A 26,526-nucleotide genomic window follows, 5' to 3' on the forward strand; every position below is an offset into this window, starting at 1 on the left:
GTGGTTGGGTCGGGTTGTAGGAGCACAGCCCCCACTCCGACACCGCTAGCGTCGATTTGCAGATGGAAGGGCAAGGTGTAGTCAGGGGGGTGGACTACAGGCTTGGAGGCAAGGAAGGCTTTGAGGCGGTGGAAAGACTGGTCGCACCTCTGGTTCCAGATGTAAGGGACCGCAGAACTGGTAAGGTCTGTGAGGGGTCCGGCCACGCTGGAGAAGTTACTGCAGAACCGACGGTAGTAGCCGCACATCCCCAGGAAGCGCATGAGTTCCTTCCTCGTCCTTGGAGTGGGGAAGGACAAGATGGCTTTAACGTTTGCGTCCTTGGGTCTCACCATACCATGCCCAACGATATGTCCCAGGTAAGTCACTGAGGCCCGGCCAAAAGCAGATTTAGCCAGGTTTATGGTGAATCCAGTCTCTTGCAGTCATGCGAACAGTATCTCCAAACGCACCAGATGTTCGTCCCAGCCGTCCGACACCACCACCAGGTCATCCAGGTAGGCGAACGTCCCATCTAGGTCCTGAATCAGGTGATTGATTGCTCTCTGGAATGTGGCCGGAGCATTAGAAAAGCCAAACGCCATAACCAAATATTGAAAAAGACCAAATGGAGTTATAAATGCTGAGATTATTTTTGCCCTATCCGTGAGTCCCACTTGATAATATCCTTTCATCAAGTCCACCGTTGTAATAAATTTGGCACAGCCTATGCTGTCTATTATATCTTCAATCAAAGGTAAAGGGTAGGAGTCTGAGACAGTTACCTGGTTCACTTTACGATAATCGGTACAGAAACGAAAAGTACTATCGGGTTTTGGAATGAGAAGGCAAGGTGAAGCCCAGGGGGAGGTACTAGGCTCAGCTAAGTTATGTTTTAACAAAAAATCTACCTCCTTTTTCATAATCTCTCTTTTTTGTGGATTTAGTCGATATGCTGATTGCCTAATGGGTTGTACATCATCTGAGATTAGCTTAATATCATGTTTAAGTATATTGCAAAACTCTGGGAGGTCTGACGTGACTTTAGGAAATGTTGATAATAACTTAGTGAGATCTATTGCTTGAGATGGATTCAAAACAGAAAAATACTCATCCAAGTTGTTGAGTATGTGACTGTTAGCAGGGTTTTCTTTAGGTAGAGGGAAGTCTAAATTCTCCAATAGGTCCATGTCATCTGTCTCCGGCTCCGGCCCTGACAAAACCGTATGCAATACAGGTAGGCTTATAGCCTCTGGGATGTCTTCCTCTGACTGCCTGGAATGGCAAAGTTTCATGAGATTAAGGTGAACAAGTTGTGAATCTTTTCTGCGATCAGGAGTATGGACTATATAGTTGAGGGGAGATAGTTTATTAGCAACTATATAGGGACCAGTAAACTTGCTTTTAAGGGGAGAGCCTGGAATGGGTAGAAAGAGTAACACTTTGTCACCTGGAGAAAATGATCTTTTAACTAATTTAGGTTGGGACTTCACCATTTTTTCTTGGACTTTTTTTAAGTTTGACTGAGCAATGGTTCGGACTTCAGTTAATTTGTCCCTAAAGTGTCAATGTATTGGGAAACTGTTGCGGGCTTAATAGATGGAGTGTCAAACCACTGCTCCTTTACTATTTTAAGGGGTCCCCTAATTTGTCTCCCATATAGTAACTCGAACGGGGAGAAACCCAATGACTCCTGGGGACATTCCCTGATGGCAAAGAGTAACAAGTCTATGCTTTCATCCCATTCCTTTTGGTGTTCTATACAGTATTTTTTGAGCATTGATTTGAAAGTTTGATGGAACCGTTCCAAGCAACCTTGGGATTGTGGGTGGTAAGCCGAAGATGTACAATGGTCCACACTGAGGTCTTTCATCACCTGTTTGAAAAGATTGCTCGTAAAATTGGTGCCCTGATCGGATTGGATCTCTTTAGGAATGCCCACTGAAGTGAAAAGGTGCAAAAGAGTTTGATTACATTTTTTGAAGTGATGCTTTTAAGGGGAAAAGCCTCAGGATAACGTGTACTGGTATCCATAACTGTGAGCAGGAATTGATTTCCCTTCTTAGTCTTTGGTAATGGGCCCACACAATCCACAACAATCTTTTCAAATGGTGTAGAAAATACTGGGATGGGCTTAATGGGAGCTGCTGGTATACTTTCATTTGGTTTTCCTACCATTTGACAAATATGACAAGATTTTAGGTACTTTGACACATCCTTCCTAAGTCCAGGCCAGTAATAGTGTTGGAGGAGCTTTTTATATGTTTTCAGGATTCCCAAATGTCCTGAAATACCATCATGGGCAAGGGCAATTAATGCTGGTCTGACTGAGGAGGGAATTACCACTTGATGTATTTCAGACCACGTGTCTAGATGGGTAAGCTCAGGGGGTCTATAGGCCCTTATCAAAACCCCTTCCTGATAATAAAAACACGGGTGTTAAAATCTTTACCCTCAACTGCTGCATGATGAAGTTTATTCAAAGATGGATCAGATTGTTGGGCTTTAATGAGCTCATCCTTACTAATGGTCTTATTGTACAGATCTTCTGTGGGTAGGAAGATATTGGAGGTGGTTTTAGATGAAGAGGGCCCATTTCGCACACTCTGTGACCGGGTGACAGCACAAGATGGGAAAAGGTGAGGAATAGTTTCTTCAAGGTCAGTGGTGGAGTTGACAGGTAAGGGAGAGTCGACTGTCTTTATGTTGGGAACCACTAGATCTCCTACCAAGTCATTACCCAATAATAAATGAATGCCGCTCACAGGCATTGGATCTTTCCTAATGGCTATTTGCACTTCCCCAGTAATCAAGGGACATTGGAGGTGCACTTTAGCTAAGGGATAGGAAGAATGGGATGAGAGATCTGAAATTAGAACACTCTCATTAGTAAATGCTGTAGATATATCAGTAATGACGTTAAACAGGAGGATAGATTGTGCTGCGCCTGTATCACGTAGTATACGAATAGGGAAAGAACGAGACCCCTCTATGATTGAAATTTTTCCCTTATAGGTGAATGAAGAGAAGAGATCCTGATGGGGCCTTTCCACATTGGTGGTTGCTATTGGTTTGGATTTGGGATCCAGGGAACTACTTTTAGCAGTTCGACACTTTGGGTGTTTACAAGACTGGATCGTATGGCCTGGGTTTTTACAGTAAGAACAATAAAACTTGGTTGCATCAGGGGGGGTAGGTGTGGGACCTTTCGACCTACCACTCACGCCCCCAAGGTTATAATCAGAGGAGGACCTAACATGCCGGAAAGTACCACGTTCCCTACTGCCCAGTGACTCCACCAGCAAGGCGTACGCATCAGCCAGCTCAGCAGCACGCCCTAAATTAACCTCTCCACGCTCCTCCACATGCTTCAAGATGTGAAATGGTATCTTGCTCTTCCACTCCTCCAGGACTACCAAGTTTAACAAATCCTGAAATGTGGAGGTCTCTGTAGCCTCTAACCACTTCTTAAAAAACCTAAGCTTTTCTTGAGCAAACTCAACAAAGGTGTGTGAAAATGTTTTGGTTAGTTTACGAAACTTCTGCCGGTATCCATCTGGCGTGATAGCATAAGAGGTGAGGATTTTCAATAAAATCCTGGAGATCAAAACCTGAGGTGGCCATTGTTAAGAAAATCTAGATTAATTAATTAATGGTAAAAAAGATAAGATAAGTGGATAACCCTAGAAAATATCACGGCAGTGGATAACCAGAAAGTCCCAGAAACTAACCAAGTTATACCTAGGGAAATTACACTTATGAATATTGTTCTTCTGATAAGATCCTTAAATAAGGATAAGAGACTTGAAACAGGAAGGGCGTATTACAGCATTAATATAAAGATCCGGATTAACAACCCTTAGATACTTGAAACAGGAAGGGCGTATTACGGCATTTATATAAAGATCCGGATTAACAACCCTTGAGTTACTTTATTATTGACCCCGAATGAGATAATGAGAAGAACAATAATTGAGGCTTTATAATTATGGGGTCCTGGTAGAGCGGGGCGTCCCAAGATATCACTTCACCCTAAACTAGTGACTATGGAACAGCCTACTCTGGAGCAAATGTATGGCAGTAAACAGATCCGGATTCTTCCCTACACTCGATAAGACTTACTACACGACTGCCACGTGCAATAACAGGCAAGCCTTATGACACTTGGAACCTAATATCCTACGTCTGTCACTCTTACTGTACGATAATACCAATATATGCACACACATATGAAGGGAACTTTAAACCACCGTAAAGCAATTGTGAACAGAAGTGACTGGGAGGAATAATTAACAAGGAGTAACAAGGGGGGAAGAAATATGGCACTTAATGTTGGGTCCTGTCACGGTCGCCATTTGTTACGAGTTGGGGATTTAGAATATAGTTAAAAGTCTACCCAGATCCCAACAGGCAACAACAATAAAAAAAACAAAGACAATCGGACTATAAAAGGGTAGACAAAGCATGCGAGTTTTTGTTGTGTATAATAAAGTACCATAAATTCCTTAACAAAATATTCAGCTTTCTATAATTTACCCTAAACCATAGGCTACTTAACCTAAACATTAACAGTATATACATATTTATACAACATACAACAATTTTGAAGCAAGTGGACGCGGGGAGGCAATATAGGATAACAAATACTTAAGTGCGGAGCTGAGATGGCTGACGAGTAAGGCTGAGTATTGTAGAAGACGGTAGGTAGTCACTGTGCCGTAGGTTTCCAGGATAGGTGATCCTGTGGTCACTTCCCAGAGTGAACTGAACTTTCCTCGATCTGGATCTGATGAGGAAGACTTGGAGGAGGTGACGCAACAACCAGGATATGGAGAAGGGAAACCCCGGAGTGGTAACTAAGACTAGTCATACTCGGGTTTCGTCCCTAGATGGCGTTGCTCGTGGTGCTGGGTAGGTAGATCATGACAATTGATGGTGTGGTTCGTAACACTACACAGTGCCACCAGCAAGCAACACCTCCTCCTCCGCGCCAGCCTTGCGGCTGCCGCTCCTGCCAGCGACCTTGGCGTCCCTCAAGCCGCATGCCCTCACTCTGGGCACCCTCACCACCCAGCTCTCTCTACTCAACGCTTATTACCATGCTACCTACCCAGCAACAAGCTGCATTGTACATCCAATACAATATGTATACAGTGAGCACATTGTGAGTTTCCTTTCTCCATCCCATCCTGAGTGTGAACCAATATCTCATAACCCTACAATATTCCACCTTTTCCTGGCAAGCTCAACCCCTGATTAGATTATATGAATCGACATTGGAAATTACCCTGATGAGGAACCCAGGAGTTCATAACTAAGTATACGGTGATCCAAAATGGTAGAGAAGGTATGTTGTTGGTAAGATCCACCTTTCTGGTATGAATACGGAGGCCCAAGCTGCCCCGCGGGTGCACGTATATACCTCTACACGAGGGAGAATCACACATTCGTGACTCTTTCTCAACGTCTCTCCAGGTATGTTAACGTGTTTTCCCCGCCGCCTATTAATTCAGTTTAACTTAGTCAATTTTGTGATTATCAGTGTTCATGTTGTAACAGTGAAATTATCATTTACCCAGTGAAAGGATAAATATAAAGTAAGAGTCGTCTGAATCATTGCCAGACTTATGTTTTGTATAGTTGAAGTTAGACATTTAGGCATTCGTGACTCTTCCTCAACGTCTCTCCAGGCCAGTGTGTTGAGCTGAATACTCATCGGCTACCGTGGGTCGGTAGCCGGGTTGGATGATGCCGTTAATTCGACAGGATCAAACTGTGAAGTCCTGCAAATCAGGCGCCAGCTCCCTTGGCGTGTGTCTACCGACCCCCTAACAGCGATCTTCATTTGTTATGGAGACACCCGGGATATATACCTTGGGGCACTCCTCACAGTTACATGGGCCTAAGTATTATTGTATCTTGATTGAGGGATTAACTAACAGAAATATGGAAATCCCTGGTTAAGTAATGAACCCACAAATGTTGATATTACCAGGAAATATGTTATGTGAGTTGAGTACATGAACTGAAGAAAAGGTATCATGTTCATGCCGATAGAACGTGATGTTATAAGTTGATTTGGGATATTGTCAAGTGTGTCATATTATCCACTTGCAGTAACAATGGAATAATATATTGATTATTAAATGTTGTAACCAAGAATCGAAGATGTAGTTTGTTACTTATAAAAGTTAGACTTGCGGGTCCAGTGTTATCTGACAGTGGGTAATAATTTTTGAATCTTACTTGTCAAAGAAATAATACAACAGTTGTCTAATGAAGTAATGAGTAATAGTTGTTGACTAGTATAATAAGTACTTGGAGTTGTTTAATGATATAATAAGTACTTGAAGTGTTTAATGAATTAATAAGTAATTGTGGATCTATGTGATCAATGGTACAGTAAGACCTGAGGGTCCAGTTTTGTCTGAGTGAATTTAAGTCACATCTTATTCACTCACTGTGTTAATAAATATTGAATTAATAATCTACGAGTATCACCACTCTACTCCTTCTAAACATTGGTTCACAGAAAATAATACTCACGTGTCTATACATCTACCACACTACCCAAAAACTTTCCATGAGTTATGTTATATACTAAAAATCTGGGTGGTGGCAGCTACCCTTGTGAGTATAATAAGTGTTGTACTAAGAATAACATGGTTCCCCAGGCTAACCCATGTATGAGAATATAAGTAAAACAGAGTAAATACTTCAGAAAGGTAAGGACATATAAATTTAGAAAATATAATATACAGCATATGAAAAGAAATGAAAGACTTGGAAAGTATAAGAAAAGACAGATAAGACATGTATGTACATTGTGGAACTAAAGACACAGCCTTGAAATTATTAAATAACTACACCATGAAAGTTTAATCTAACTAACATACATAACTAAGGAAAGAATTACTTATATAAGAATATAAGCAAGAGTATAAAATACATTTATAAATAAAGAATTGGAGAATGTTAACAGAAAAGAATATCTGGATGGTAAATTATAAAATGAGAAGAACTCGGCCCGTTATACCCTACCCCTAATGGACACACATAATTCCACTCTACTGTGAGGTGTGCGCCACTGGAGAGGCTTTGGCACAAATTCTTTATTAGTGGCCAGGGTAAGTAGAGAAAGACAGTAGGGGAAGAAAAAGACGTCCAACCACATCAAGACTGGCACCCAGCAGCCGCCCTCCAGTGGGAGTGTAGATTACTCACACTACCTGTAGGGAGGACTAGCTGGTGTTGACAGCCTCGAACGCTCGTGGGGTAGTTTAGAGACGGTCGTTAGATAGTTTGATGCTGCAGGATACCGCTACAGCTTGCCCAAGCTGCATCGCCTTTGTTCGGGAAGTGCTCCCAGAGCAGTAGGGGCCACAGAGAAAGGGCGTTGCCTCCAGCAAGTATTTTAAAGAAGATCCTGACTTCCCTTGTCCAATGTTAGACAGTGTAGTTCAAGGCAAAGGTAGGTGGCGCGGTGGTCCGGTCGTCAACAGGGTATAAGGTTGGCTGGCTTTGGCGGTGTAGGTTTCTGGGAAGAGAGGTCCATACACTGTGAAGGCGAGCTGAAGATGTGCGAAATCAGTGGTGGTCTGTGATTGGTCCAGCAGTAGCTTGTGATCGGCTGGTCCGATAGCCAATAAGCGAGCTGGGAGACCAATAACAGTGGTCCGCGGTTTGCTAAACCCTGGTTCCCACCAATCAGCGCGTGGACCAGGAGAGCGTGCACGCTCGTTAGATTTTATAGGCTGTCCCCTAAAAGGCTGAAGTGTTTGGTATCTTATCTAGCTCTGGAGTCTGTCTTAATTTATAACACGTTTATTTTTTATTATTTTCTAAGAATGTATGTAGGTTGTGTTGACATTTTTAGTTGATAAAAAGTAATGATTATCCTTTTGTCCTCAGGATTGTGTACACTCAAAGGTGCTTGTTATTTACGGTCTGTAGGTTGGATTAAGTTAGGTTGATAAACCTCAATAACTCATCACTAGTCACCCTAGCTTATTCCACCTAAATATTAATCACCCCTACTAATATAGCGCGCAGTCTACAAAGATATCTTTAGTTAAATCTAACCTTACCAAACTTAGCCTAACTTAACTTAACTTTTTTTTTAACCTAACCTAAATATCTTGTACAGTAGACCGCTCGCTATAATAGCACCAGAGGTTCTTTTGGGAATCCTCTTTTTGTTTAAAACAAATTCCCTTCTTTGCAAAATGATAATACATTATACACCGATACTACCTGTACAAGTAGCTGTGTTCAGGTTGATTATAATAAGTGAAGTATAACAGGTGACAACTTGGTATTGTATTAGTAGTTGACCAAGTGTGTCTTTATAACACAGGTCCTTACTACCATTACCTCATATACAAAAATAAAATGTATAATTACATTATTTATTGTTCATAATAATTACAATAATATGAAAAGTATTTTAGATTACTCACATGCAACTCCCAATGTTCAATTTCTGTACAGTTAATATTCCTTGGTCTTATAAACATTAAAACACTATGCTTGTGTAACAGTGCTGAAGTTTGGGAGTATAGTACAGACAGCCTACATCGTAAACCAGACTTAAATACTGGAGTCCTTAAGTCTCACTATTCATCACTTCACCCAAATAATCACTGGCAAGCTTTTCTTTCCTCGGTGACGTCACATAACTGAATTTTCACGTGTGATCGTTGATCTAAACCTTTGGTTCTCAACCTTTTTCACTCCATTCCCCCCTTGAGGAATTTTCAACATCCTCGTGGCCTCCTTCATTTTTCTCCCAGAACAGACAAACAGACAAGTGATAAAGACTAAAGAATGATAAAGAAGGACAAGAGTTAGAATGGCAAACACACACACACATTCACATACATAACACGCCCATGCACTCACACATAAAGCACACACACAGCCATACACAAACATGCACACAGGTAAACATTCACACTCAAGCTAGCAAGCTGAAGTGTTCTTCCTGTAAGCAAGAACACGCCTCCTTTGACAAGCACTGCCCAACTTGGAAGAATGAGAAGAATAGTGAGTCATACCAATTTAGCACTAAAATGGGAGGATTATATAAGTAAAGAATGAGTATGAACAACAATGGCACCAATAAATGAGGAAATAATTAATAAAGGAAGTGTACAAATATTTCACCCACGTAAAGCAGCGACCACATGAATTATGAATCAAAATAAATAGCACCAATTACGGAGCATATTATGCTTGAGTCAACCTCAAACACAATACAGTATATGGTTTAGAGACAAAACACTCCACTGTTTTCGTGATGGTATCCCAGGCCAGACTGAGATCATTCGGTCCTATCACCACTTGACACACGGACACGTACTGAACAAGTCAGTTCAGCAGCTCGGTCCAGCGCCTGTCACACAGACAGGGACTGGACCTGTGAAATCTTAAATAATCCGGAAAAAATAATAAAAAAAATAGCACCAGAGTATGTAAATATTAAAATTGTATTGTCGTTATGATTAAACAAAATGACAAAAAAAAAAGAATGAAAATTCTCTTCTGCCAAGTGAAAATAAGTAATACAAGTTTTGTTTAATTCAGATTCCCAACATTATTTGGAAACGTGCAATTTATAACAGCTCGCCGTAGCTCCCTTGGGGGCCATGGCCCCCAGGTTGAGAACCACTGATCTAAACACTTTCTTAGCAAATTTGTTGTCTAGTCTAAAACGCTATAATCTTGTGAATTTTCATTGCCGGACTGAAACTCAGGGTTGTCCCATGGCAACTCGTCGGCCACAGTGATAGTTTTTGGGGTGCGCTCAATGTTGGTGTAGACTCCCGCTGGACGACGACACAGCCATCCACGCCTCCAGTACACCAGCAGCGCCACCGTCCCTAGACTCGCAACGATTCCAACAGCCATCAGTCCCGCGAGGAATCCGAAGGCCCTGTGAGTACAACAATAGATTGTCAACTACATTAAGGGAATATAGGAAATAATATCTAGTTAAGTAGAGGCCCATTGAACTATGGACATATACATTGACGTACAACGCACTCCTCTTGTGTGGTAAAAACATGTCACGGTATCTTACAAAGTCCAAGATTCTTGCTCCTTAAATACAATGTAAAGATTTTGGATCACCTGAAGATTATTCACGGCTTATTTCACGTGAAGATTAATTACACTATGTTACCTAGGGGATTAGGTTAAGTTAGGTCGTTAGGTTGGGTTAAGTTGGGAAAAATTTGGCTAGATTAGGTTATCGTTATGGTAATTTATCTAAAGATGTTCTAAGATATTTTTATATTTATTATTAATCGCATCTTGGAAATGGTCTATAGATCCCCTTTGGGGTTACGTTAATTTTATTCGGTGAGTTTTTTTTAGTTTTTGTCTCCCACAGTGAACCACCACAACACGAAAAAACAAAAACAATTAAATAATAAAATATATATATATATATATATATATATATATATATATATATATATATATATATATATATATATATATATATATATATATATATATTATTGAGTTGTCTTGAGGAACTAACACTTTAGGAAGACGTTTCATAGGTTTCTGTAAACAATAATCATCTTTAGTTTATCTGGCCATTTACTTTATCATTTGACCTTGTATTAGTGTACAATCTTAACCGCTCCGGCGATTGGTCAGTTTTATGTTATTTTTATTATGAACTTTATTGCTCCAGTGTTAGTACAGGATATTGAAAAACTATTGAAAAGTGACGAAATAAAGTCATCAGTACCGCAGATGTTTTATGTAGTACTGTAGTCTTAGAATAAGTTCATTATCACCTCAGTAGCCACATAACACCATCTGTGAGGGAATTACTACACCACGTCAGGTCCCTCATAACACCATCTGTGAGGGAATTACTACACCACGTCAGGTCCTTCATAACACCATCTGTGAGGGAATTACTACACCACGTCAGGCCCCTCATAACACCATCTGTGAGGGAATTACTACACCACGTCATGCCCCTCATAACACCACCTGTGAGGGAATTACTACACCACGTGAGGTCCCTCATAACACCATCTGGGAGGGAGTTACTACACTACGTGATTGCTGTTCAACACCTACATTAATCTTTATGTTCACTATGTTCCTTTACCTTTCTCTAATGAATGCTTTTGTTAAACCACCAATGTATGTAATAAGTCATTTGTGCCCATTGTATATTTTCAGCCTTCGGGCTGCAGAACTTTTTCAAGAAACCGTTAATTATTATTATCATTATTATTATTATTATTATTATTATTATTATTATTATTATTATTATTATTATTATTATTATTATTATTATAAGTCAGGTTCAGGCATTTTAGTCACCTTCTACACCCCCAGCCAAATCAAAACCGGCTCCAGTGTTTGAATTTGAGCCTAAATTTCATAAATCAGTCAATTAAATCAAAGGCTTAGAGAGAGATCAAGAAAGTGTCGTCCTGATCTCGCTAAAGACTGATGATAAGTAACTGAGGCAGGGTGATTTGAACTGGTTGAGGTTATTGTGGCTTGGAGATTTGTGAAACATTTTGTTATATTTTTTAAAAAATTATATTTCCTGTAAAAGAGTGAGTTTGATGAGAAGTAAAGGACAACAGGGGTGGGCGTGAGGAAACTTACTTCCTTGATGAGGCAATCTCGTGGCCACAGAGAAGGTCCTTTTCATCTACGCCCTTGAGGTGGCGACCACGTAGGCGCGGAGGCTGTGAACACCTGTACCAACCAACACTGTTCATCAGTTTTAGAATACCATGAAAACCATACATATAACACAAGATAATCCCAACCCTTCAGGGAGCACAGTAACAGTCGTGTTAGTGAGAATATCTGGTATATGAATATTACAGCAATGTACAGTATGTTTTGTAGGTGGCTGTTAAGTACTGTATATTTGTATAACCTTATTGTTCATTATTTCAAGAATATCATCTTGGAAATAAGAATATGGTACAAATTCATATTTAGGAAGGATGGAATTACTGAGTGTGTGACACAAGAATGATACTCTGTATAATAGTAAAAACAAAAACTTGATTGCACTCAAGTGAGGCGCCTGCTCATGCCGGATGGCACTTTTTTTTTTAATGTTGCGACCCAGACCTTTAGCGCATTGCCCCTATTTTGTTTGATTTTTTGAAGGAATGGGGACGTCAGGAATGAAGAAGGTGCACATGGGTGTGTAAGTCCAGGTAATGTGACCTGTACACAAACTAGTCTCTCTTAATACTACTGCTATTTCTTTGCTGTCAATCGGAATCGAGTATGACGATCATCCAGCTATGATACAATGGTATGAGTTAGAGATGTCACTTTCGTTGGTGAGCTCTGGGTGACTCGAGAGACAGCTACGAGATGTTGCACGTGTGGAGGGCTACATCTAGTACGGTAGGGGCGGCGGCAGCTTCTTTCCAGCGCCGGCGCTTGTCTGCCTCGGTATGCAGTCTGGCTAACTCGAAAGTATTGACACCCCGTGTGGTGTTCCTCCAAGCGTTATGGTGTGGAGTGATCGTCTCCTATGTGAGGGAGTCGATTTGGCACTTTTCAGGTTTGTTTTAAGACTTTCCATATACCTTTTCCGTTGCCTACCAGCGTTACATTTACCATTTTTTAGGTGACTGTAAAGTAGCTGCTTTGGCAGTCTACTGTCGTCCATGCTCCTACAGTTGGTGTCAACGAGAATACTGGCATTTGTTTGCTTGTCTTCCCAATGAACCCGGAGGATGGAACGTAGACTACGTTGGTGAAAGTTTTCAAGTGCCTTGAGGTGCCTTCTGTATGTGACCCATGTCTCACTGTCATGCAGCAGGGTGGGGAGGACCACTGCTCGATATACGTGCAAATTTGTGGATAATTTCAGCTCCCTACAGCTGAAAACACATAGTTATGTAATCTGCCAAAGACTTGAGATGCCCATCTGATCTGATGTCGAATCTCTTCATCGATGTCCATGGTGGTGGACAGGTGGGAGCCAAGAAACTGAAAGTGGATGACATTAGAGAGAGTAGTACCATTAAGCTGAATGGATGTGTAAACGTATGGTTGAACCAGGGGCAGGCTGAAAGAGAATCTGAGTTTTATATACATTCACCTCAAGGCCGAAGTGTGCATACACATCTGAGTAGGAGTTTAGGATCTCCTGTAGGTCGCGTTCGTGTGAGCGATGAGGGTGAGGTCGTCTACATACTGAAGTTCAGTGATAGAAGTTGTCGACACCTTTTTTCTTGCCTGGAGTCGTCGTATATTGAAAAGATCCCCCTTCACCCGGTACTGGATGTCCACCCCGCCGGCTAAATTGGCACTGGCACGAGTAAGGAAGCCAGCCATGAAAATGGAAAAGAGAGTTGATGCCAGTACACACCATGTTTAACCCCAATTTGGATGGGGAAGAACTCAGATTGGGTGCCATTGTGCAAGACACTACCGTTCAAACCATCGTGGAGTTGCCTCACAATGGTGCTGAATTTTGGTGGGCAACCAAAACGGCTGAGGGTCTGCCAAATGGCTTCCCTGTTGATCTGGTCGAGGGCCTTCGTTAGGTCGATGAAGACCATGTACAGGTCACGACGCTGTTCTCTGCACTGTTCCTGTATCAGTTCAGCAGCAAAGATCATATGAGTGGTACCACATGATGGTCTAAAGCCACATTGAGATTCTGGAAGGAAGTTTTCCGCCTCAGAAAGAAGTCTGTTTATGAGGACTCAGGGGTATAATCTTGCCAGCTACAGACAGCAGTGAGATCCCGCAGTAGTTGCCACAGTCTGACCGGTCTCCTTTGTTCTTATAAATATTGATGATGGAGGCGTCTTTAAGATCTTGGAGGATTTGCTCCTTCACCCATATATTCTCCAGGAGAGAGTGGAGACAGCTGGTAAGCAGAGGTCCTCCTGCTTTATACACCTCGGCTTTATACACCTGTGGCTTTGTTATTTTCCATCTGTTTGATGGCAGTAGCTACCTCATCCAGGGATGGGGGATAGCTGAGGTGGTTCAGCTCTGGATGCTGAGGGACCTGCTGGGTAGTCAAGACATTCACATCGGTGTTTTGGTTGAGCAGCGAATGGTAGTGCTCTTTCCAGCGCTGAAGGATGCCTTCTTCGTCTTTAATTAAGGAGTTACTGTCAGATGAGCAGAGGGGGGCTGCACCATGAGTAGTTGGGCCATACATTGTTTTAGTGGAATTGAAATTTTCACGCATCTTGTGTTGATCCACAAAATTTTTAATTTCATACGCTTTATTTTTCCACCATTCGTTCTTTAGATTGCAAAGTTTGTGGTGAGCCCTCACTTTCTTCAGGTATCAGCTTTGGTCCGAGATTGAGGGTTGTTCTGCCAGTCAGTGAGAGCATTACATTTACCTTTGAGGAGTTTGTCCATTTGCTGGTTATTTTCATTAAACCAGTTCTGGTGTTTCTTTCGATCTGGCCGAGGGTCTTGTGGTAGATTTTTTTTTTTGTGATGACAGTGTCTAGGATACCCCATTTGGCACTCAGAATAGGGTTGTTTGTTGTTGGGTTGTTTATCAGCCCATCTATGAACTGCTCTCTGAAAGCATGTTCTAGGGATGGATCCTCCAATCACCTGGTGCTAAAATCTCTTCTGGAGGCTTGTTGCCTTCTCCATTTTGGGGCGACGTGAAGGGAGAGTTTGGCTCTGATGGGCAGATGATCAGTGTCGCAGTGGTCTGAGCCACGCATGGCTCGGGTGATGAGGACATCTCAGCAATCTCTTTCTTTGACAATGATGTATTCAATGAGATGCCAGTGTTTGGATCGCTGGTGTTGCCACGAGCCATTGACCTTGTTGGCCTGCCCAAACAAAGTGTTGGTGACAGTGAGGTTGTGTGCAGCACACTTGCTGAGAAGGAGTAGGCTGTTGGGATTACACTTGCCTACTCCATTTCTCCCTATGATTCCCTGCCATATATCAGCATCTCTGCGACCTCTGGCATTGAAATCACCTAGGAGCAAAACTTAATCTTCTCTGGGGATAGAGGTTAGCACTCTGTCAAGGATGGTGTAAAAGGCCTCCTTGATGTCATCCTCTGCATCCAGTGTTGGTGTGTATGCGTTGATGAAGAAGGCATGACATGAGTAGTTCAGTGGGACTCGAGCTCCATGAGTCGCTCATTGATCCTAACAGGCATTTTAGTCAGCCTGTGTACTGTATGGTGGATTGGCGAATTGCAAAGCCAACTCCATACATGCCATTTTTCTCTGCAGCAGGCTTACCCTTCCAGAAGAAGGTATAGCCGGACCCCCGTTCTGTGAGAGCTGGGACTCACAAATGGCTGCTATGTTGATGTTATACCAAGACAGCTCTTTTGTCACAAGGGCGGTCCTAATACACCTTGAACACTCACTCGCAGGTTAACCTGGGGCGTGTGTCACCTGTGGTTTGACTTCACAAACCAAACACAGGTTGTGACAGGACAGGTTTATCTCCTCCTGTGGTCTGAATATTTATGAGTCACTTAAGTTTTGCAATACCTTGAGGTGATATGTTCATACACTGTGGTATTGACTCACACCGGATACCAATCCTAGACTGACCTGTAGGGTTATTGAACGATTAATACACAATGAAAAACGAAGTACTTACACCATGCGAACTCCAACCAGATCCATCAAGGGGGAGCTTTTTACCCACTTCATGTTGCAGTCACAATTCCATTGGTTGTACACGAGGGAGACCTGACGGAGGTGTTCCCAAGGCAGCAGGTCCTCTGGCAGGGTCGTCAGGATGGAGAACGAGAAGGTGAAGTCCTCTACCCTGATGGCCATGTCGTTCCTTGTCATCTCTTTGTGGTCCGACGTTATCTCGTGGAAAGCCTGTAAACATACCGAATACCAGGTTACATGTGCAAGTGGCCGCCATAAATAGTGGTGCAGCACGTGGTCTACCGGTACCTTTGCCGCACCTCACTGATGCACTTCACAGCTGGCTCCTATGAGCGGAATTAAAATATGGTCAATGTAACAGCTAGCTCACTCGTATGGCAACACAATGGAAGTTACCATATTAACTCAGTGTCCATAACATCTCCAGAAGAGGGTGGCCTGCTTGAGGAATTTTCTATAAATCGAGCGTACTTTTCAGTGTTTTTGGTCGCCCTGCTAGACATGTCTCCTGAGCACCAGATGATCACCCAGGGTTACTATCACCCGTATTTACACCTTAAGACTATTCTTTAGCCAAATTAATTTGTTTCTCTTCATGTGCAGCTGTCAAGAAAGTTTTCTTTGCAGCTGTTCCCCACAGCAACCCAAAGTCACGAAGTATGTATCTTAGCACACTCCTAACAGACACATTACCCAGTAAACTAGCACTTGTGTCTTGGCTGACAACCTGTGTTATAAGTGAGGCACTAATTATCTGTCGTTTAAGTACATTCAAACTATATTTTCTATATTTCCTCATCCGCCAGGAAACGGTTGACGATAGCACACTGACTCATCTGCCGAAGGAATTATTGTAAAGACACTTTGAAAGTAGTTCAACGTAATCATTTAAGTTACTTAATAATCTATTACTTTGTGTATAAAACATTTACAAGTATATTTTACTTACGGTAATTCTACTTAACTCTATTTACATTCATCGCGTCACTTTTCGCAACATATGTAGATCAGGCATGGGCAACCCGCGGCCCGAACCAGTCTTTGTGCGGCTCGCGAATTGATTGAGAAATTCCATTTAATGTGGCCCGGGGTTCAGATGGATCCAGCCAGTTTATGGTGAGTAAAGCGATATTTATTAAAAGAATAATCTTCACACACAAATTCGGCGCGGTCTGTTTGATGGATTAACTGCTAATGTGGCACAGGGTCACTTGGGAATTAACTAAGGTTGGGTAAGTCCAAGTGGGGTCACGGGCGGTGGTCACACGGGTCAAAGGTAAAGGTCTCTTCCTTGTTGACAGACTGCCTCTCGCCATTGTAGTTCCTCATGCACCAAGATTAACATACATTATTCTGGTGGGCGTGTCTCATAAGTAAGACATATGCTGTAACTGTAGGAAAAATCAACATATTCACAGACTGCTTCACTCACCTTCTGTTAAATGCCAAGAAACATTAACATATTACAGTACTTACGAAATTGTTATGATGGATTTGTTTCATAAATGGAAAAAAAGACTGTGATTGTAAACTGAAAATATCGCCAGGTGGACGTGACGATAAATTGTTTCACTGTCCGTGCTAATACAATACCAACGTTATTTTTGGAGGGGCGGATCCAGAAGGGGGTCCTGGGGGTCCGTAACCCCTTTTTTCATTAGAAAATTCCAATACTTATTTCTTTAATGCAGAGTTGTACTCAGGCGCTTTTCTATTATAAAAAGTAATTACTACTGAGCACAGAATATCTCTTCATATCAAGTGTGCATGGCCTAAAAATGGCCTCAAAATACCCACGATATTGGTCAAATTTCAAAAAAATTCTGGGGGGCTTACAACCCCCCCAAAAACAGCTGGGTGGGCTAGCTGGGCTGGCTACGCTCCCCCCACACACAACTTTTTGGACCCCTTTTGAGATTCCTGGATCCGCCCCTGTTTTGGGTTAGGTAGGATATAAATTTCGCTGGGTTGGCCCGCAGAAAAATATCTAAATCGTAATGTGGTCCATGACTGAGGAAAGGTTGCCCGTGCCTGCTGTAGGGTGTAACTATAGGTGATAGTATGATTAGTATCCTGGGTGATCCGTGGTTTAGGTGACAGGTCCAGCAGAGCGACCACAACACTGTCAAAAATACGCTCAATTTATGAAATATTCCACTAGAGATGGGGCCAAACTCATCACCTTCCTCTGGTAACCGTCCACAGGAGCCAGTTGTGAAGTGTATCAGTGAGGTGCAGATAAAGTACTGGTAGACCACAAGCCGCGCCACCATTTATGGCGGCCACTACAGCATTGTCAGCAAGCACTTCCTTATCTACGCTGTATGCTTCTATTACTACTACTATCTTCGCAATATGTTAATACTATCGTTGTACATCATGACTATCCATGTACCCCATTATTATATTATATGCACCATTACTATCGGTGTACAGTCACAATCTGAAGTTTCTTTGTCACCCTGGCTGGAGGGATGGACAAGGAGTGGCGTATATACTGTATGTTCATGGAAAAGGGGGGAAAGTCTCATTAGTCTCAAGAAAAGGCCGTGTAAAAGGATACCCTTTCTTATTCTTTATTCATTTTTTTTAGCAAGTATAGTTTATTTACATAACAGTAAAATAAGCAAATATACAGTAGGTTTAATTTGCAGTTGCATTTTTGATAACTGTTATAAAACAAATTATACAGAGTACAGGCAATTATACTCATAGAACACAGAAGTTCCTTAGTAAAAAAATATACAGACATGTTAAAAGAAAACACACTTTTCTCTTCTAGGATTGTTGCAAAATTAAGTCCTTGGAACTGGAGTTAAGAGAGAGTATCAGCTTACTTGTGAAGTTCAAAGTCAAGTAATCTGTTCTTACGACCAAATTCATTGATGACCCCATGGCAATTCAGTACCATATCTTTGTGTACAAACAGTAAAGCTAATTCATTCAGTCTTTGTTCTGACAGAGTGGAACGCAGATACTTTAAGCAGCTGAATGAGCTTTCATTTGTAGCAGTTGCCACAAGAAGTGTTGCAAGAATATATATCAGAGTTTGGCTGTTTTGTTATATGCCAAATTCTCTGCAAACTTTTAGTGAGGCAACAGCTGTTCAAGCCGCTCAAGGAAAGAAGTTGCAAAGGAGTAGTAGTGATGAGAAAGGGGAGGGGGGCATGGCCGAGTGCCCCCCCCCCCATATACGCCACTGAGACCAAACCAAGATTGAAGAAAGGCCAGACGAACGGACATTACACTCGTTCATTCGTTTGGCGATGAGGCAAGATGACGGTGGAGCCTTCAACACAATCACTTAGGCAAAACACACGAGCACGGGTATGAATCTAATTGAAAACATTGACATATATGGTTTGTTGGTACAGCTATAATGACTTTATGAATATTAATATATAGCAACACCATAAAGCATATTGTATGTCCATTCACCTGGCCTTTCTTCAGCCTTGGCTTGGCCTTACCTCCAGCTAGGCCCTAGCTGCTAGGGGGTAACAAAGAGCTTCGGTTTGTGACTACATCACATTATTATCAACGAATATTATTACTATTAATGTACACCATGACTATCAATATGTATCATCAGCATACAATAGCTCAGAGATCTAGCAGGTGATGATGCCTGTACTAGCTTCTAATAAAGGTACTCTACCATTAACTGTAAAACGAAATCTCTTTAAGTAAATAATAATAAAAAAAGTAAAAAAAAAATATAAAATAAAAAACTTACTTTTGGGTGGATGGACTGGATCTTTGGCATGTACCGGAGGACGATGGTCTCCATGTGGTGGAGGTCTCCAAAAGCGTAGGCGTCAATGCTTTCCAGCTTCAGCATCTGTTCCAGGATCAGTGTCTTCACGTTAGACAGCCCATAAAAGGAGTACGCACCCAGAGACTGTGGATAGTGAACGTAACTATAAGCGTTTCTTCTCGTTTAATATTCATAGCAACTTTATATATCTTGAGATTGTAAACTGGAACTTTTTGTTAGTTTTACCAAGATTCTGATAAAGGAGAAAAATATATTACGTAAAATTGAGTGAATTAGTGAGGCAATTAAGACTATTATCGTGGCGATGAAATGCAGCGAGACATCACATGTCAACCATCTCTTGTGAACGTGGTAACGTTATCCTTGCTTTATGTTCATATTGTATACCTGTACTGTCTATTGTATACCTGCACCTTGTTTGTATATCTGCACTGTCTATGTCCGTACATTATTTTTATGTATACCTACACTGTGTGTGTAAATGTACCATAGGAATGACGTTTACCATGATAAAATGGCCACTAAAAACGACGTGGATTACCGTATCCCATGAAAGAGTTGCCACATGCAGTAACTTGGTTGTCAAAGACCTTGAAGAGGTTGCCACGCACCTGAATCGGGTTGCCAGACAGGTCAACGTAGCCACTCACCTTAATTGGGGTTGCCATATGCCGTGAAGATGTTGCCACGTACCTCAAAGGGATTGCCAGACAGGTCGAGGTGGGTGAGAGAGTCGTGGAAGATAAAAAGAGCTTTGGAAGGCACGACGGTGAGGTGGTTGTGGGCGAGAGACAACTCTTCAAGGAACCTGCCGGGAGTAGACGGAGTGTTATCCCTATGATCTCTGGTTCAGCCTCCCCAGGGGTGTATCTTTCTCTTTCACAGACTTAAGTACTACGGAGACGCGGAGTGATAACAAGGGAAGGTCTACTTACGTGAGGTTCCTGGGGAAGAAGGAGGGATGGATGGTATGTAGTCCCAGAGAACTGAGGTCAAGCTTCCTAAGGGCCGGGGTGTGAGACAGCAGCGTAGAGTTAAGCAATACCATGGGGTTGAATCCCAACTGAAGCTCCTTAAGTTGAACCAAATCCTTAAACACATCCTTGGGTAGCGTGTTTATCTTATTGTAGCGTAAGTCCAGTACGGTGAGGGCACGCAACCCGACGAACGCCTGCAACACAGTACTGTAGTATATGATGTGACGCCTCGTACCTGTCACATCTGTTATGAGCAGTGCCAACATCCTATTTTATTAGCCTCTTGTAAACCACTTGTTAGCCACTTGTTACCCATTTACGAATATATATATGTATATATATATATATATATATATATATATATATATATATATATATATATATATATATATATATATATATATATATATATATATATATATATATACATAATATTACTGGCTCTTGTTGTTAACCAAAGAAACAATATTTTAAGTTTAACTGAGTTTTGATAGACAAGGTAAGTTTGAAGAGGACATGACGCGTGTTGTGATAATACGTAGAAATAATATTTTAAACTGAAGACAAGAATAGAGCTGTGTTACCAGGAAGCCTAGAGTGATAACAATGTATATCAGTTTTGGTAATGTGCCAGTACAGTACAGTACAGTATTGACTTTTATCTTGTAACCTCTACAGGACACCTCTCTTGTCGAGGTGGACACATCTTACCAGTTTCTGATAGGCCAGCTAATACTTTCTGAGAGATTCTTTGGTCACTTTTCTTCCCAGAACTCAGGTAAGAACATAGGTGGTGGTACAGCGGTGAGGCACGTAATATATAGGTTTGTCCTGGGTTCAATCCCTGTCCCTGGACAGACGTGAGAAAGAAGTTGTCCAGTGTGACTTTATTAAACATTACAGGGCTTCCTACTGGTACTTGGATTTCCTCCTGTACTAACACTGGACCAGTGTAGGTCATAAGGTAACAAAGAACAGCAAGTAAGCTGATAAATTGTGAAATGATAAATAAAGAAAAATAAAGGAGACTCATTGACCTAAGTTACGAGAAAAAAAACAACCCACTTGAGTTGTTGATATTAATTAACGGGATCTTAACTGATTTGTTTGTTTTACTACAGACACCTCCCCCCCCCCCCTCTCCTAGACAATACAGTATTATGTGTTAATGGGACCATGATATGGAAATATAATGTGTTGTCTAATGGTAGACCCTGCTGCCATATGGCTTCACAAAAAATGTGACCCAGCCCAGGTTGCTTATCTGTCTTTCTGCCTCATTTACACACAATTGAAGGGTCTCAATTCTCTTACTATTGACAACACAACATACATATATTGTTTCTTAATTTGATTTTTTTTTTTCAATTTTGTATTTATGGTTCTCTATTATTATTATTATTATTATCATTATTATTATTATTATTATTACTACTACTACATTTTTACCCCCAGGCCCCGATGTAGGTCAGTGACCCTTGCCCGAGTGGGCTAATCCCCGTAAAAAAAAAAATATATATATATATATATATATATATATATATAATATATATATATATATATATATATATATATATATATATATATATATATATATATATATATATATCGTAGTGTATTAGATAAGAGGAAGTTACATCACTAGACCTTTACTTCTAAGACCTTCCCTCATCACTACTACTGGCTAAGACATTCCCTCCTCCTCTACACTACTGGCTACAAGACCTTCCTCCTCCTCTACTACTGAGCCAAGACCTTCCTCACTCCTCTACTGCGGCTACAAGGACCTTCCCTCCACTCCTCTCTACTGGCCAAGACCTTCCCTCCTCCTCTACTGCTAGCTACAGGACATTCCCTCACTCCTCTACTACTGGCTAGGACCTTCCCTCACTCCTCTACTACTGGCCACAAGACCCTTCCCTCCTCCTCACTACTGGCTCTAGGACCTTCCCTCACTCCTCTACTACTGGCTGCAAGACCTTCCCTCCTCCTCTACTATCTGGCTAAGGACCTTCCCTCACTCCTCTACTGCTGACCTGGACCCCTCCTCCTCTACTGCTGGCTACAAGGACCCTCCCTCATCCTCTACTAGTGGCCAAGACCTTCCCTCCTCCTCCATTGCTGGCTACAAGAGACCTTCCCTCCTCCTCTACCTACTGGCTACAAAGACCACTTCCTCCCTCCTCTACTACTGCCTAGACCTTCCTACTCCTCTACTACTGGCCACAAGACCCCACCTCCTCCTCTACTACTGGCCTAGAGCCTTCCCTCACTCCTCTACTACTGGCCCAAGACCTTCCCTCACTCCCTACTACTGGCTACAAGACCTCCCCTCCACTCCTCTTACTACTGGCCTAAGACCTTCCCTCACTCCTCTACTACTGGCTAAGACCTTCCCTCCTCCTCTACTACTGGCTACAAGGCCTTCCCTCATCTCTACTACTGGCTAAACCTTCCCTCACTCCTCTACTACTGGCTAGACCTTCCCTCACTCCTCTACTGCTACAAGACCCATTCCCTCCTCCTCTACTACTGGCTACAGACCTTCCCTCACTCCTCTACTACTGGCCACAAGACCTTCCCTCACTCCTCTACTGCACTGGCCTAAGACCTTCCCCTCACTCCTCTACTACTGACCTAAGACCTTCCCTCCACTCCTCTACTACTGTTCTAGGAACTAACCCTCACTCCTCTACTACTACTGGCTACTAGAGACCTTCCCTCACTCCTCTACTACTGGCCTAGACCTTCCCTCCTCCTCTACTACTGGCCCAAAGACCTTCCCTCCTCCTCTACTACAAGCCTAGACCTTCCCTCACTCCTCTCTGCTGGCTACAAGACCTTCCCTCCATCTCTACTACTTTGGCCTAAGACTGGCTTCCCTCCTCTCACTCTCTACTGACCTGGGACCTTCCCTCCTCTCACTACTGGCTACAGGGACCCCTCACTCATCTGCTACAGCATAGGATACTCCAATCCTCTACTACTGGCTACAAGACCTTCCCTCCTCCTCTACTACTGGCTACAGGACGACCCTCACTCCTCTACTGCTGGCCTAGGACCTTCCCTCACTCCTCTACTACTGGCTACAGGATTTCCCCTCACTCCTCTACTACTGGCTACAAAGACCTTCCCTCCACTCCTCTACTACTGGCTACAAGACCTTACCCTCACTCCTCTACTCTGGCCTAAGACCTTCATCACTCCTCTACTGCTGACATGGACCTTCCCTCACTCCTCTACTACTGGCTTCTAAGACATTTCCCTCCTCCTCTACTACTGGCTAGGACCTTCCCTCACTCCTCTACTACTGGCCTAGACAATTCCCTCATCTCTACTACTCACCTGAGACCTTCCTCACATTCTCTACTACTGTTCCAAAGACCTTCCCCTCCCCCTCTACTACTACAGTACAAGACCAGCTTCCCTCACTCACTACTACTGGCCCTAAGACCTTCCCTCCTCCTCTGCTACTGGCTAAGACCTTCCCTCCTCCTCTACTGCTGGCTACAGGATGACTTCCCTCCGCTCCTCTCACACTACTGGCTACAAGACCTCCCACTCCTCTGCTACTGGCTACAAGACCTTCCCTCACTCATCTACTACTGGCTAAGACCTTCCTGCTCCTCTACTACTGGCTACAAGACTTCCCTCACTCCTCTACTACTGACAAGACCCTCCTCACTCCTCTGCTACTGACTAAGACTGCTATCACTCCTCTACTACTGGCTGCAAGACCCTCCTCACTCTCTCACTGCTGGCTATAAGAATACCCTCACTCATCTGCACAGCCTAGGCCTCCTCCTCTACTACTGGCTGCAGACCCACTCCCTCCTCCTCCACTACTGGCTACAAGACCTTCCCTCACCTCCTCTACTACTGGCTACAAGACCTTCCTCCCCACTCACTACTTCTACTCTGAGACCTTCCCTCCTCCTCACTACTGACACAAGACCTTCCCTCCTCCTCTACTACTCACTACTAAGACCTTCCTCACTCACTCCACTACCTGGCTCCTGAACCTTCCCTCACTCCTCTGCTGCAGACACAGAGACCCTCCCCTCCACCTCACACTGGCCACAATACCTTCCCTCACTCCTCTACCCTACAATAGAACTTCCCCCCACTCCTCTACTACTGCTACAAGACCTTCCCTCACTCCTCTACTACTATCCCAGGACCCCTTCCCTCCCACTCACTCTCACTACTGGCCAGGACGACCCCTCACCCCTCTTCTACAGACTACAAGGCCTTCCCCTCCTCTCCTCTACTACCGGCCTAGAGACCTTACCTCACTCCTCTACTACTGGCTACAAGACCATCCCCCACTCCTCTACTACTGGCCACAAGACCTCCCCTCTCCTACTCTGCTCACTCAAGACACTACTCCTCCACTCTACCACCCAGCTAAGACCTTCCCTCCTCCTCTACTACCCACAGGACCACCCCTCCTCCTCTACTACTGCTATAGGACCTTCCTCCACTCCTCTACTGGCACAAGGACCCTCCTCCTCTGCTACTGTAAGACCTTCCCCCCTCCTCTCTACTGTACGCTACAGGACAGCACCCTCACTCCTCTACTACTGCTCCTAGATCATTCCCTCCCTCTCATCTACTACTGGCCTACAAACTATTCCCCTCACTCCTCTACTACTGACCACAGGACCTTCCTCCTCCTCACTGCTGACCTGAGACCCACTTCCCTCAACTCCTCTTCTGCTAGCCTGGACCTTCCTCACTCTCTGCTACTGGCCAGGACCTTCCCTCCATCCTCTGCAGCTAGCTGGGACTACCCTCACTCACTCTGGCTACTGAAACTTCCCTCCTCTCACTCACTGCTGAGGCCAAACCCCCTCACTCCTCTCCTGGCTGTGCAAGACACTCCTCATCTCTGCTGCATATAGGACCTTCCCCCTCCCCAACACAACATCCTCCACTCTGTCATACAAGGACAACCCTCACTCTCTACACCACAGGACAGCCCTCATCTCTATACTGGCTAGACCCTCCTCCTCATCTACTACTGACTCTAGAGACTTCCCTCCTCATCTGGCTGGCCCAGCACCTCCTCCTCTGCTACCCACTAGGACCTTCCTCCTCCTCTCCTGCACCCAGTACCACCCTCACTCATATATGACTGGCCACAAATACTCCCTCCTCTCCTCTGCATTGGCTGCAAGTTCCCTCATCTCACTACACAGACAACCTGGGACCTCCCTCATCAACAATCTTGTCCAAGGACCCACTCCTCCTCCTCTACTACTAGCTACAAGGACGCTTCCTCATCACTCTATAACTGACACAGACCCACCTCCCTCCTCTGCTACTGAGCTACCAGGACCCATCCCCTCATCATCATGCCTGGCCAATTTCCCACACATGGCTACAACCATCCCCATCCCTCCACTACTGGCTACAAGACCTTCCTCCTCCACTCCTGCTGGCCACAAGACCCAACTCATCCTCCTCTGCTACAGCCTAAGGGCCTACTCCATCCTCCTATAACTGGCCCTGAACCCTCCTCAACTCCTCTCACCTACCAGCTGAGACCTTCCCTCCTCCTCTGCTTCCTAGACCAACCCTCCTCCTCTCTACTACAGCTACAAGACAACTTCCCCTCACTCCTCCACTGCTGGCTAAAACCTTCCCCATCCCTCTCTGCAGCTGCAAAGACCTTCCCCTCCTCCTCTACAACTGGCCTGAGAACCCTCCCTCGGCTCATCTGCTTCTGTTCTAGGACCTTCCTCCACTCCTCTTTCTGGCTGGCCCACTAGGACAGCCCCACCTCCTCCTCTGCTACTGGCTCTAGGACCTTCCCTCATCCTCTACTACTGACACAGAGACCTTCCTCCTCCTCACTACTACTGGCTAGGACCACTCCCTCCTCCTCTACTAGTGGCCACAAGACCTTCCTCGCTCCTCCATTGCTGGCTACAAGACCTTCTCTTGCTCCTCTCTACTGCTGGCTACAGTACTCCTCACTATATACCCACATCGGCTCTACTCCACATTAAGCACGGACATGATCTTACGTTTTCATCAATACTTGTTATTTTATTGTTCCAGAGGATGAGAGTGGTAGGCGCATCGAGTGGCTGGAACACCCCGGCAGGAAGGTCCTCCAGCTCGTTGTCGGAGAAGTCGAGGA

The 26,526-nt window shown here is 43.5% G+C and overlaps 1 protein-coding gene across 1 annotated transcript; it reads right to left on the minus strand.

Moving 5' to 3' along the window:
- Positions 1 to 9,586: 9,586 nt before the first annotated feature.
- On the minus strand, positions 9,587 to 26,526 carry LOC121853575 (leucine-rich repeat-containing protein 4-like). Its single transcript, XM_042347797.1, has 7 exons — positions 26,411 to 26,526; positions 20,337 to 20,572; positions 20,095 to 20,209; positions 19,360 to 19,524; positions 15,604 to 15,833; positions 11,626 to 11,718; positions 9,587 to 9,913 (listed from the first exon to the last, which is right to left on the minus strand). Exons 2-7 carry the CDS (start codon positions 20,447 to 20,449, stop codon positions 9,682 to 9,684), a joined length of 948 nt encoding a protein of 315 aa, XP_042203731.1. The 5' UTR covers positions 20,450 to 20,572; positions 26,411 to 26,526; the 3' UTR covers positions 9,587 to 9,681.

The sequence above is a fragment of the Homarus americanus genome, unplaced genomic scaffold (genome assembly GCF_018991925.1).
Source record: "Homarus americanus isolate GMGI-L3 unplaced genomic scaffold, GMGI_Hamer_2.0 scaffold4896, whole genome shotgun sequence".
Lineage (NCBI taxonomy): Eukaryota > Metazoa > Arthropoda > Malacostraca > Decapoda > Nephropidae > Homarus > Homarus americanus.

Bases quoted from the DNA above. Each gene is read 5' to 3' on its own strand.
- LOC121853575 (XM_042347797.1), bottom strand. From the start codon at position 20,449: ATGGTATTGCTTAACTCTACGCTGCTGTCTCACACCCCGGCCCTTAGG. The intron at 20,210-20,336 runs GTAAGTAGACCT...TACTCCCGGCAG, and splicing joins TTCTTCCCCAGGAACCTCAC to GTTCCTTGAAGAGTTGTCTC. The intron at 9,914-11,625 runs GTAAGTTTCCTC...TTGTACTCACAG, and splicing joins GAGATTGCCTCATCAAGGAA to GGCCTTCGGATTCCTCGCGG.